The sequence below is a fragment of the Haliaeetus leucocephalus genome, unplaced genomic scaffold (assembly GCF_000737465.1).
Source record: "Haliaeetus leucocephalus isolate CR32 unplaced genomic scaffold, Haliaeetus_leucocephalus-4.0 Scaffold657, whole genome shotgun sequence".
Taxonomy (NCBI): Eukaryota; Metazoa; Chordata; class Aves; order Accipitriformes; family Accipitridae; genus Haliaeetus; species Haliaeetus leucocephalus.
Genome location: NW_010973093.1, coordinates 6,248,895 through 6,262,800, shown reverse-complemented (window position 1 = coordinate 6,262,800; position 13,906 = coordinate 6,248,895). Strand labels below are relative to the sequence as shown.

At 47.6% G+C, this 13,906-nt stretch overlaps 1 protein-coding gene across 3 annotated transcripts in view; it reads left to right on the top strand.

Moving 5' to 3' along the window:
• Nucleotides 1-10,850, top strand: part of MAP2K4 (mitogen-activated protein kinase kinase 4) — a 100,353-nt gene extending 89,503 nt beyond the window's left edge. For all 3 annotated transcript variants that reach the window (XM_010579453.1, XM_010579455.1, XM_010579454.1), the window contains 4 exons: nt 3,907-3,984; nt 5,045-5,193; nt 8,679-8,724; nt 9,900-10,850. In XM_010579453.1, the coding sequence (XP_010577755.1) occupies nt 3,907-3,984; nt 5,045-5,193; nt 8,679-8,724; nt 9,900-10,013 (387 nt within the window). In that variant the 3' untranslated portion in view covers nt 10,014-10,850. The remainder of the gene's footprint in view (nt 1-3,906; nt 3,985-5,044; nt 5,194-8,678; nt 8,725-9,899) is intronic.
• Nucleotides 10,851-13,906: the final 3,056 nt, after the last annotated feature.

Here is a 13,906-nt window from a genome sequence, read left to right as displayed (position 1 = left end):
TGCTTTTTGTATTGCAAAAATTTAGCTCTTTATGGTTGTTCTTTGCTCCTGGTGACCTTTTATTTTATTTTAGTTTAGGGATGCATTGACCTGAGTAGCAAATAAGAGTTTATTATGTACATTTTAATGCCATGGAGGCAGTTTTGAATTTGCAGTGCATGTGGGATAAAATTCCCTGATTATATAACCAGTGAAAATCCAGATCAGAGCTTCAAGAATTGGGTTTTCCCAGAAATGCTACTTTACTCTTTAGCAACATGAAACAGCTGAAGACTGCAGGGAGTCGTGTGTGCGTGTGTCCTTGTGTCACACCCTGAATTGCATGTGTTTGCTTAGCTGGGGGTTTGGAGGAGAGGGAGGATCAGTGCTGCCCACTTCTGCTTGTTTTTCGATCAAGATGCTGGTGCTTAGGTGGACACTGAAATAGAGAGAAGTCCTGTGGCAGCCTGCACCCTTCTTTGATGCATTCATACCCTGCCCCTTCGCACTGTCAGCACATCCAGTGGTGGGTCTCAATCCCAGCCATTTCCTTTCCTCACACTTGGCGTTGGAAGGACACCTGGCACGAGCTGGGCTTTGTCTGCAGCCCTCATTCCAGGTCCCTGGAGTGTGACACACTGACTCTTCCTTTGTTGGTGTTAATTGCTCCCATGTCATCTAGATGGAAAATTCCCAGGATTATTTCTGCTCTGTGTTTAGACGGGATTTATTTTGGTCCATCCTGCTTTCCCTTTAACTGTGCCACCACGGTCTAGTGCCAAGTCCCTGTTGCTTGTCTTTGCTCTGCTCGGTTGACTGTCTCACCAGTGCCACCTACCTCACCAGTCCCTGTAACACACAGCCTTTTAGTACTTCACGCCCTGCCCAAAATACCTGCTCTCCATGCAGCCCTTTAATTCACTGTGCTGCATGGAAAGCGAGTCCTTCTGCAGTCTGTGAACTGCTCTACTCTGCTGCAGCACATCCCTATGGATCTGCGGTGTGGGGGTCCTGGCACTGGCCAGGCCAGCATCCCCATAATTTTGCGCAGCCCTGTGCTGGCTGGTCCCTGGTGGCAGCCTCCTGACATCATGATGTATCCCTGGCAGCGCGCAGGGCTGGGCCACCCGCCACCGCTCCTGCACGCCAGCGTCTGTCGCACGGGCGGTGTGCCCCACAGGGCTGTGTGTAGCCTGCTGGCCACAGTGGTGGTGTGCCTGAGGGACGGGGAAGGAATAGCTCGATGTCCTTCACACCCACTCTCGCCGCTGGCTGCTGGAACCTAGAAGGGAGAAGGATTCACCAGTGTCTGGCAGGAGGGGTTGGAGGCAAGAGGATGCAATGAGAGCTTTGCACAGAGGGAAGGCAGGACTGGTGTTGCAGGGCTGCAATCACAGCAGCATGGTACCAGGCATGCTGCTGGGCTGATGGAATCTGGCTGTTCTGGGGCCTGAGACCCGGGAATGCTGGAGGGGCTGCATGGGAGCTGTAGGAAACAAGGCTGTTGGGGAGGGACAGGCCCATCACACTGCCGGTGACATGAGACAGGACAGGGTAGACACAGCATCACTCATGAGCGTGATTGATGAGAGTCCCTGGAAGCGTCTTTTCAGCCTGTAACCTTCTGTACAAGGGGACAGAGGAGGTGCCTGCCTTGCCACATCTAATGCTGGTCTGTTGTTGATGCCATGTTCTTCTATGCACCTTTCTCCTGCTGGCATTTTCCATTTGCTTTCTCATGAATATTTTGGACTGTTCACAGATATATATCACTGAGAGCATTTTGGGGTTTTTTGTACCCATTAGGTGATGTTATTCCATATGTTACTTCCAAGCAGAGGACAGCTTTGATTTGTAAGTCTGAGCTCCTCTTGTCCTTCCTGAGCCTGAGTGTGAGCCAATGCTCACCCACAGGCTCCTCCTTGAGTTGTTTTGCTTCTTACTGAACAGTCCAGTAACCTGAAACATCCAAGAGCATCCACGTCCTCAATGTTTGCTGCTTATCAGACCTTCAAATAAGCAAGTAGCAGGGCCTGGGAATATGCATTTTCCATTCAGATCCTCACTCCTCTTGCTGTTTTCACATACTTTTCCCACTGTCTCAACTACAAAATTATGGAGAAATTGTCATTAGATTTCTGTTCCCCATATTTAAATAAACGAATGCTTATATTGGCTATTAATTCCTTAGCAGCTGATTTGGTAGTCTGTTGATATGGTGTGCCCAATATGGAAAGACTGAACTCATCCAGTAAAGGCAGGATGCTGGCTTGTGAGCAGTTAGAAGCATGGGTTTACCTGCAGTATAAATGTGATAGATTTTGACTGAGCTAAAAGATGAGCATGTGAAGGGCTGATGATGGTATGTTTAATAGAGTTGAATTTTAGTAATTTTATTATTTTGCATGCCAGAATTATTGAAACATCCATCCAAGTTGTGAGAGGAATAACTGATACATGAGTTTAAGATGAATGGAAACCATAACCAAAGGATAAGCAAGCAAAGTGAAGGGCAGACCTAGGAGGGTGGAAAAAAGGCAGTGTGTTCAGGGTATGGCCTTTGAAGCCAGTCTGTTTCAAAGCAGATACTGTAACTGGAAGTAAGGATCATAAAACACATCAGTGGCACTGGGAAGGCAATATACCATGTACTGAGAAGTAGTGGACACAAGAAGGTTGTAGAAGAAGCCACAAGTAGAACCACTGAAGCTTGGTGGAAACTTCTCCCTTCTCTATGTGGGTATGCATGGGTGATGGCCTGGGCAAGTTTCCTTGTTGGAGAAGATCCTGGTGACTAAGGGAATGGGAGAGGTCTGGAAGCAGTCACAGCTGCGGCAGCCATGTGTAAGTGGTGGGCTGCAAAGAGGAGAGCTGGCAGCATGGCAGAGCAACCAGAAATGCCATGAGGGTTTAGGGGCTGGGAGGTGTTGTGGGAATGTGGTAGTCTTATGCTGTGGTCCACTGGAGGGTTGAGGTTGCACTAAGGGACTTCATTCACTGCATGGCACTTATCAGCCGGCATCTGCCATGAAATTCTATAAAAATGTAGCTTACAAAGCAACTGGGGCTTTCATAGTATTTCCTGTACCTGATAATTTAGTATTTTATTGCAATTCAGGTCTCTTTATCATTGTTGTAGTCAAACCTGAATGAGACCCTGTTTCTTTTGACATTCTAATTATTACGTTTTTAACAAAAGAAGGCAGAATTAACCTTTTCTGAGAAAGATGACATGCAAAGCATAAAAATGTTTTGTACTGGTTCTCCTCTCTGGATAACTTGCTCTTAGGTGCAGATCACCCATGTCTGGCTCAATATTGTTTTCTATGGAAAACTTTTTGAGTGTCTGAAGACCTTGTAACATCATAGTTGCCTTCAAGGGATGCCCAAAACCTTGTAAAGAAGAGCTGTTCTTAAAATGTATTGGTTTTAATACCTCCTGAGGTTTAGTGACCAGCAGACAGCTGGGAAGAAGAGTTCTGATAGATGCTGCTAACCTCAGTTGCCTCGGCTGGTGGGTGAGAAGACATTTATTCCAGTTCTTATGATTCCCTAGGGACAACTTCGCTGTAAAAACAGAGAAAGCAAGTCTTTGTGTTAAAGAGATCCCAAAGTTAAACAAAACTAAATAAATAGACAGTAACAATTATTCAAGCTGCTTTTACAAAAGGAAAAAAAAAAAGATTGGACTGTGCTGAATTGCCATTTCAGATCACCTTTTACACTATACCTCCATAAAAGCAGTGTTTGATTCCTTAACATCTTTCTCTGCTGGGGTTGAATGTCTGCCCTAGCAACAGGTTTGCCTCTAGGGCTGTGCCAGGTTCTGCCAGGTGGGACGAACTTGGAGTTTTTTCTAAGTTTGCAGGTGCTTCTCATTCCTTCCTGCATGGCACAGTGTTTGACTGGTCCTTCTTCCTGTTTCAGCCTGAAAGGATAGATCCCAGCGCATCCAGGCAAGGCTATGATGTCCGCTCAGATGTCTGGAGCTTGGGAATTACATTGGTAAGTGAGTGGGGTTTAAACCCTCTGCTGCGCTGTACTTTCCTGGTGAGTAGCCTTGGTGCGCTTTGCAGTGTGATGGAGTAGGTTGGTGTCAAACACGTGCTTGAAACAAAGCCCAGCTCTGCTGCTGTGAAGCATTTGCATGTTGTGATTGCAGTGGGCACCTCCTGGCTCAGAAACAATATAAATCCCTTCAAGGCAGATGGCTCTTCTGAGCCCCTGAGGATACATTTAGCTGCAGCTATGTTTTGCAGAGAAAGAGATGTGAGCAGGGAAGAGGTGTTGGATCATAAATGAATTTTGTCTTCAAAATCTCAGATGAGAAGCGTTGGTGGGTGCGGTGGTGCAGAACAGAGCATCCAACCTGTGTAAATAAGCCTCTCGCAGCCCTGACATCTGGTGTACTTCAGCTGTGCAGAAGACTTCAGTTAATCCTGGATCCTGGTTGCTGATTCCTCTCTGGCTTAACCACAGCACTTCTGGATGCACACAATGATAAATTGAAAAGATCTTCGCTTCTCGAGGTGGTGAAATAGAAGAAAAAGCAGAAGCAATAAATATGAACCAATAGCTTCTGTCTTCCCCACTGCTGTTTTAAAATGCTTATTTTCATTGTCCTGCAAGGAGCAGGGTGTTGGACTCCATGATCTTTATGGGTCCCTTCCAACTTGAGATACTCTATGATTGTGTGATTCTCATTATCCATTTTCTCCAGTGGTTGTTAGGATGCTTGGGAAGGGACTGGAGGATTTTACTGTCCTACTTTTGAACAGTAAGAACATTGGTTCATTTTGTAGTCAGTAAAGGAGAAGACATTGTCAACATGAAAGCATGGGATAGCCACATTAAATCTGGAGGTGTTGCTAACGTAGGCAGCAAAACTTACTATTGGGTAAAACTTTCCCTCCTCGTCTCTTAGCTGAGCTTTGTATAGGGAATGGGATGAAGAATCTCATCTTAGTCTTCCTTTTGGGGGCTTCAGGGTCCTTGCAGACATTTTCCTACCTTGATTGGACTTACCTTGTGTAACCTCCCTGGTGCTGTTGCTGTCTCTCTGCAGTATGAGCTGGCCACAGGGCGATTCCCCTACCCCAAGTGGAACAGTGTGTTTGACCAGTTGACACAAGTAGTAAAAGGAGACCCACCGCAGCTGAGTAACTCAGAGGAAAGGGAGTTCTCCCCAAGTTTCATCAACTTCGTCAACTTGTGGTAAGTGTTTCCTACTGAAAGCACTTGGAGTTGGCTTGTTTTGTCATTGCTAGGTATTTGGCAAGGGTTGCATGCCAAGCACTTCGTAGCTTAGTTTCACATTTCTGTGCAAATGTGAGGGTGAGGACCTTTTCACATTTCACTGGTTTGGAGGTGATGGGAGACTTGTCTGGGTGGGGGCAGAAGGGCAGACCTTTGGAAACTGCTCTTCAAGGAAGGGATGAGGAGAAAACCTCTGAGATGAGAGTCTGTGCTCAGGAGAGGCATGATAAGACTCGTGGCAGGAGGTTTGCATGACCAGGTAAGGGCCTGGCCTGTGCATCCTGTTCCTTGGTGTGTCACAGCCTTGGAACAGACCTGCTGTTTGCTCTTTCTTCTGCAGGCAGAAGCCTGAGACACCTGGCAGTATTGTCTTGTTGTTGGGCGAGGATCTGTACTGGTCCTGCCTTTTGCCTGGCAAGGCCAGGAGCCTTCCCACCCAGTTCTGCTCAGCACAGTGACTGTCAGGACCTGTAGTGGGTGGGTGGCTTGGTTGTTGGCTTCATGTCTTGTGCCAATCATATGTCAAGATCAAGACTAGAGATGGTTTTCTGTAGGGCAGGGCCTCCGCAGCGCGGTCAGTGTTGGATGGAGCACGTGCAGTGTCTGCGCAGGAGGGGCTTGGGGCAGTCCATCTGCCTGCCACGTGTGTGTGGTCCTGCTTAGGTTAAGGGCTGATTGTGAATTTTCTGATGAGGTATTTTTCTCTCAAGATGTGAAAATTGTTTAACATAATTTCATTAACCTAATACTGAAGCACACAGGAGATGCATCAGTGTGACCTGTGTTTGTCTTCTGGGACCTTCTGCCCTGGGCAGACCCAGGTGATCGACATCCCCAGCATAGGGGTGTCCATCTCAAAGCTCTGTGACACGGGAAGACTTGGCTCTAGACAATTTTAACTTTCAAGAGGTTTTGTTTCAGGGTTTTGCATCTGCTGGAGATGTTTTTGGGGTTTGGATTTTACTCTCTTTCAGAATTCTGAATTTTTATGGAGGCCAGGTTCCACTTTCCAGCTGGCTGTAAGGAAGGCCTGGTTATTGTCTTTGGGCTGCAGAAAACAGAGCGTCAAAACAGTTTGCTGCTCAAAAGAAGTTCCCATTTTTCAGTCAAAAACGGTGTAGTATTTGGTTAGAAAGTCAGAGTTGCTTTCCCTGTGTACAGTACAAGCAATAGTTTGTTTCCCACATAGTTCTCTGCAGAGATGCCATGTCATTACAGAGTTTGCAAAGCCAGGAGCTTACTCTCCTGCCCTGAATGCACTGGTGACTTTGGTTCCAGATCACCCAACAGAGGAGCCTGTGTGGCATCTCTGCTAAACAGCAGCATCTTTGGCCCATGACTCTGATTGGGTCAATTCATATTTCCAGCCCATTTAACCCTCCCAGGGCCTGCTGCTCTGGAAGAGCCACAATGCATGGAGCATGAGGCAGTTTTCAGTCTAATTCTGGTTTTTCTTTTACCTGGTTTTGTAAATAATCTGACTTCTGCCTGGAATATTTATGACGTCTTCATAGCAACACTGTAGTAAATATTTCTCTTAATAACTGTTAATTAAGTGCAAACAGTAATCTTTGGCGTTAGTAAGCAGGCAGGTGAGTCTCCAAAAGGCTGTGCTTTTAGGTGATAGCATAAATCTCCTGGGCATTACCCTACAAATGCAAATCTAATAAACTTCTATTTTTGTGCATTCAAGAGTCAGGAAAAATGTTGAAAGAGAGTCCTGTAGTGTTGCTGCCTGCTCACTGTGATAGATCAGTGAGGAAAGGATATTTTTGATAATGTTAAAATGTTTCTGGGATTTTTTTTTTTTTTTTCCAATTTGCTTTGAATCCCAACGGTGCTGTGAATGCCTGGGTGGAACATTTTTCCCCTTCAGCCCACTTCCCTGTGTTAGATGCATATCTGAAGTCACACTCCTCCTGGAATTGCTTACAGCAATTAATCTTTCTGCTCCAGAGTTTGCAGAGTATCCAAGCTTTGTGTCTGGCTTTTGGGAGCCTCATGCTGGCAGCTGCAGAGCTAGCCATGCTCGCAGGCAGAACCATGAGCTCTTGAGGTTCAGCATGCCTGGGGAGGAGATTGGATGTTCCAGCGAAGGAGCTGTACGGCACCTGGTGCTGCAAATGGCCACTCCAGACATCCAGCTTCACGTCGAGCTGGAAAAGAAATGAAAGATTTCTAGGACTGCTTTATGAAAGCATGCATGGACGTTTCAGAGCAAACTCAGTCTATGAGCTGAAGTTCTGACTAGTTGCCTTAAAGGCATTGCGAGAAGCATGTTTGAACCCCTGAGGTCAGAAAATGAACTCCTGTTGGGTAGCAAAAGCCTGAAGCGAGGATGTTTGTGCAGCAGCCATGGGATTTCCTGCCCTCTCTGTCCCTGTGCAGCTCTGCAGGCAGGTCACAGGACAGAGCAGTGCTGGGCATGCAGTGTTAATTACCCTCTGCTTCTCTGAATAATTTGAGGCCACACTGTAGTAGTGCTGGAGCTTGAGAAAGGTCCAGCCAGAGCCTGTGGGGATGGAAATACGGCTGTTGGGAATTAGACTTAATTTCCCTCGTTTGGGAAAGATGCTACAGTTGCCTTCCTCTTCCCAGTGGTGCAGCTCTGGCTCCCAGGGCAGGGGCTGCCAGTGCCACCCATCACTGAGCCCTGTCCTGCAGCCCCTCTGCCTCTGGTCCTCATCGCCTCTGCTGTCCTTGCTATGTCCCCCTGCTGCAGGGCCTTTGGTGGCCTTTGCTGCCAGCTGCTATCCCTTGGCGGGTGGTCGAGGTGCCAGAGGACACTGCAGGAGGGGACACTTTCCAGCTGGATCCCCTGTCCCCCAGCTGCCTGTGGGCAGCCATGTCACCTCTCCTGTCCCTTCCCGGCGGCTGTGGCCTGCTCAGTGCTGGATGTGCCACCCATGCCGGGGATGAGCCGGGAGGGCTTGGGAGCCTAGACCTAGTCCGGCAGAGCAGTTTGGCTGCCTGCTGCAGCCTTGGCCCCTGCCCGTGCATGCCAAGATGATGGTGTGGTGCCTGTGTTCCCTGTCTGTGCTCTGGCAGGCAGCACTGGCTCTCCTCTGCCTTTGAGCCCTGCTGCCCGATGGAGGAAGAACAGGCCAGTCGCTGCTGCCCAAAACTTGTGGTTATGCTACAGTCAAACCCGTTTCCGTATGGAGGCAGCGGCAGTTGTGGTAACATTCTGCTTGCAGCTCCCTTGGGCTCTGTCCCCAGCAGGATTTGTTGGTGGCCACACCTGCTCTTCACCCATGTGGGGAGGGAGAGAGGGAGTCCCTGTGGTCACTCACAGCTCAAGGATGGCTTTTCCAGAAAACAAAAAGCAGTGAGTCCCACCATGACAGCAGTGGATTCAACATCGTGTCCTGTAAAAATTCGCATTTGATGTCTGTCACAATTTCCTCAATCCCACTTTCTAATTCTCTTTCTGCTTTCTTTAGCCTTACAAAGGACGAGTCCAAAAGGCCAAAGTATAAAGAGCTTCTGGTGAGTGCAAAGCGTGTCTGTTCATGCCAGCTGTCACGGCTCTGCTGGTCACACAGCAGGGCTGCGTCACATGTCTGAAGTCAATCCTTGTCTTCTTGGGCCATCAAGGCAGAATGTTCAGCTCCACAGCCTGAGGAAGAGCACCACCTCCATGCCACTGTCTCTGGCCTGTGGTCATGGCAGTAGCTGAGATCGTTAGTGTCTGTACATAAACACAGGAGATCAGCATGGGGGAAATGCACCACTGCACCAGATCGGTGATCCCTGAAGTTGACAGGCTCGAGCAGAAGCATGCTGGGTGTGTCATGTAAAGGCTGCCTTTGCTTGAGGTCCTGGTACTGTGCAGCAGCCCTGTCGAATTGCTGGCCAGCACTGTCACGTGTAAATGCCTCCAACGCACAGGTCACACAATGAGGTTGGGAGTGCTCAGGCAGAAGTGAGACCTGAAAGAGCACGGCTCTGAAGTAAGACGGCAGCAGAGCCTGCCTGTGGTGGGGGGTCCTAAAGGAGGGAATGCAGCAGTGCCTTTGGGTTGGATAAGTCACATGGCAACTGTGCACCTTCAAGGAGCTCTGGGCATCTGGAAGCCACCTCTTCAGGGGATGTGTGAAACCATGCCCTGGGTCCTTGATGGTGGTCAGGTGATACGAAAGGAGTTTGCCTGGTGTCCTGGCCCAGAGAGTCACCATGTCATTACTTTACAGCTGCTCAGAGTTGGGTCCGGCCAGTATGGCCTCATGGGCAGAGCAGAGGGTCAGCATTCAGGAGAACTGGGTTTGGGTCCTGATCTCCTGTTTGACCTCCACAAGCCACGTCTCCCTGTCACTCCTGTCTCCCCAGTGCTGATGAGGCTGACAATGAAACCTCTCTTGAAAGTATTTCAGTACATGTCCACGATACAAAGGAGCCAGGTGCTGCTAATACCGCACCCTTGCTGCCTCCTGCCCAACAGTTCCTGATGCTCCTGTAGTCCTGTCCCACCTCCATACTGCACATTTAAGATACAGATTCCCTGTATGTCAAGCCATGGACCAGGCTATGTCCTGTTGTCCTGCAGCCACCACCAAGCCCTGTGTTCTCACATCAGGCAAACCATATGCTGAGCTTTTATCTGGGGTAGCCAGCATGTGTCAGAAGAGCGAATATAACCTTGGTTTTTTTTTATCTGATTCCAGAAACATCCCTTCATCCTGATGTATGAGGAACGCACAGTGGATGTTGCATGCTATGTTTGTAAAATCCTGGATCAAATGCCAGCAACTCCCAGCTCTCCAATGTACGTCGATTGATATTGCTGCTACATCAAACTCTAGAAAAAGGGCTGAGAGAAAACAAGCTGTAAAGAATTTTCATCACATATTGCAGTGTTTTTAATGCTCGCCCAGACACCATGTGCAATAATATTGGTGTTATTTCCATCCTGTCTGTATACTGTTGTCACATATAAAGTGCATCCCTGTAATATCTGATCACACAGTGTTAGTGTTGGTCAAAGAGAGACCTCATCTTGCTCTTTTGTGGACATATTCATGAAATGTGGAAATAAGTACATTTATTTGTTGACCGTGATTGGATAGCACCTAAAATTCATTTCTGACTCAAAACTTGGAGACTTCTCAGCAGCTACTGGAAAGATTTTTCTCTCAAACTCTTCCAATTGTTGTTTCAAGTAATAATAAAAAGCAAACAAACAAAAGTTAGGCGTTGTCTGTCTGAACATTAAGAGACTTTGCCTGGAGGGAGAAGAAGTTGCTTTACCAACGAGATGCTTTGCCTTCTGGAGCTAGAAAGGCAAAGGAGAATTTTATTCTTCACAAAGTGCAATAGATTTACTGCTATGAAATTCTGTTGCTTTACAGTCGCAGTGTACTTTCTGGGGACAGTGTGCTCAGCTGAACTTCCTGTTAAAGAGAGATCATGTTAAATATAGTGAATATGTCTTTACCAAAAATATGTTGCATTGAAAGAGGCTAACATTAAACTATTCAGAGATGGGACATAATGTATTCTTTCTCCTTTTACCAAGCCAGCCACTCTTCACTCTTAACTAGGTGTCCTGTAAATTGTTACCTGGTAAGATAAGACCTTTGACCTGAAGAATTATTAAACTACTCGATTGAATTTAACCTGCTTGTGACCTGATTTATAGCTGCACAGTGCTCACCACCAGCTGGCTTTTCTTTGTCTTCGACAAGTGCTGTTCACAAAGTCTGCAGCTGTTTTAATGAGCCGCAAAAGAATGTCTGTGATTTCTAGCCAATATTTCTCATGTTCTTCGCTGTCCCCAGCCCTGATACTAGCGGCTTTTCACTGACCCTGAGACCAGGCCAGCAGCACTGCCACCTCCCAGCCCAGTGCCCTCACAAGACCAAACCTCAGCGCTTCCTCCTCGCCACTGCAAGCAGGATGGTGGGCATGTCCCCCTGTCACAATGGGGCTCTGTGCCTGCCCTGCTGCTGCAAGTCACGCTCTGCTTAGCTTGCTGGAGACTTTGTTCACAACCTTCTGGGCATATTTAACCTCTTGTGACCCTCCACAGCTCTTGTTGCTGCACCCTAGAGCGAACCTCACTTAGATTGTTTGGTGCAGATAGAGATGAGGTGGAGATGAGGGAGTGTCTTAACGCCCTGTGGGCTTTTAGCTGACCCAGCAACGCCAAGCAAGCTATATCTTCTGGCCCATTGCTAAGCAAAAAAGCACATAATTTGTTTTTTTTTTAAATTGACATATTTTTCAAAGATTAATTTTTCCCAAAACCTTTTTTTTTCCAAAACTTTGCAGTTTTCAGGTATTTAGTAGCATACTGGGGATAAAATGGAGGCTGCAGCATCTCTGACTTCCATTTTTAGTTGTCTAGTTTAGGCATTTGGTAGGACTTCATCAATGTTAGAGCAACCCACTGTCAAAGCTCTGTGGCAAAACTGGACCCAGGACACAGAGGGCTAGAGATGCAATGGGAGTGAAAACACAGCGGTACTGGCAGGATTCCCAAGGAAGGGCTTTCCATGTCAAATCAGTGCTACCAAGCGCAAACTGGACTGATGGAGGAGCACTGGAGACCAGCACATCCCTGCCCCAGTTGCTTGGTTGGGAAAGGAGGGAGCCGAGGCCGTGCTCATGTGGACGCCTGGTGTTTCTCTGGCCGCAGAGGTGACACCCTGGCCTAAGGCTTGCAGCACTGCCCATCTCCCACTTGGCTGCCAGAGCTGGTCCCTCTGGCACCAAGGCTGACACAGATGTGATCTCTTGGGGCACAGTGTGCCTGGCTGGGCAGGGAGGTGCAGTCTTCCTGCCCTTCCTGGATTACATTCCTCCAGGGCTGCTCATCAGGCGAGGCAGTCACTAAAGTCTTCCCAAAACAGACAAGGCAGAGCTTTTTGAAGTAACTAGTCATTCCCAGCAGCTCTGATAAATCACGTGGAAGGATCAGTTGAACAAGAAACACAGCATATCTAAAGCAGTAATTCTCCCCCCAGCCCTGTAGCCTCAGAAAACTTGGCTTTTCTCAGGCTTGGCAAATCCCCGCAGCTGTGATTGATCTCACCAGCCTTCAGCCACCAGTAATGGGACCTTGGGTGTGCTGGGTCTCACAGGGTGCTGGCTGGGGGCCTAGAGAGACACAGATCCAGTAAAGACAGACGCGTGCAGAGGTGCTCTGCCTCTGCCCCCACCTTTCAGACACTGAAGTCTGATTCAGATCTGCCCAGGGACAGGGAGTCCAAAAATTTCAGAGGGCTAATACTGAGATGGATCCTCCCAAAAATCAGTTTCCCTCCAACGCAAGTGACTGCCTTGCTCTGCTCTTTCGGAATGGCTGGGGTCCGTTCTCTGGTGCTGGCCCTGTCCGGAGCTTGTCTTTAGCAGCACAACCAGTTTGCTTTTGCCGGATGGGAAATGGAAACACAAAGCTTTGAGCTGCCAGTGGAAAAATCAGGGTTGAGGTGCTGTGGCATGGTTGGCTGTACAGAAGGACAGGTTTAGTGTATTAAACATAGATTATTATAAACTATTAAGGGTGCACCATTTATTACAATGTGTCTTTATTAAAAAAGAAAAAAAGGTGTATAGTGTTCAGAAGCTGTGAAAATAGTGTAAGAACTGTACATTGTGAACTCTGGTTATTTTTTTTTCTTGTACCATAGAAAAATGTATAAAAATTATCAAAAAGCTGATGTGCAGGGATGTTGCCTTATTGTCTGTAAAATGGAGCTCAGGAACATAACTGCTTCAAAGAGCTTCAGAATATTTTATCTGGTATCCTGGTTTGACTTCCTCCTCTATTTAAAATATTATACATGGATCAGAGTGTTTATGTAATAGTTCTATCCTTTTGCCTGCAGGTCAGTTGTAATAAAACTAGGATGCGACTGTGACCTTGTTATTTTCATTTTGTAAGGTCAGACACGAATGGGAAGATTCATTAAAAGCTGTTGAAATACCTGGCTTCCAGGCCTTTCCTCCGGGTGGAGGCAGCTGTGCAGGACAAAAGCAGCCTTCGAAACCGCTATGCTAAATTTAAAAAAAAAAAAAGTGTAGGGAGACCTGGATATATTTTCCTTCTTTGGAAGACTGCTGAGCCCTCTGAGCTATTAGGGTGCCTCTCAGGTGAGCCCTGTTTTCTGCACAGGAAGGTTCTGGTGGCTCAGGACACCTCATCCCTGTGAGGAGGGCAGGTAGCTGTGCCCACACTCTGGGGAAAGGGCAGCTGATGCTCACAGCCTTGCAGGCTTTATTTTTGCAAAAGCAGTCAATGTCTGCAGAGTCCCGATGATCTGAGAGTAAGAAGTCCTGGGTAATTCCTACTGCCAAGCCTCCTGGTGCTGGGATAAGTGTCTCTTCTGCCTGAAAGCCATGGAGGGCTTAGAGACTGTCCAGGCAAGTGGACAGAACTGGACCCCAGCAGCCCCACTGGGAAAGAAGACAGTGTTAGGGGAGAGAGGCTGGCCATGAATGCCTGTATTGCTCAAACAGGTTTGATGGGACCCCCCAGGAGTGCCTAACTCAGTGAGGGGAGAGACAGAGCATACGGGCAGGGATCATTGGTCATACCACAGCTCAGGACCAGAAGTGCTTACAAGCGAGTGGAGTAACCTGATGTTGGCTCTTGCAGTGTCACTTCACTTGGGGGGTAACACTTTTGTCAAGTGAAGGGAAGGCAAATAATGGCGCTGAAGAAAGTCTT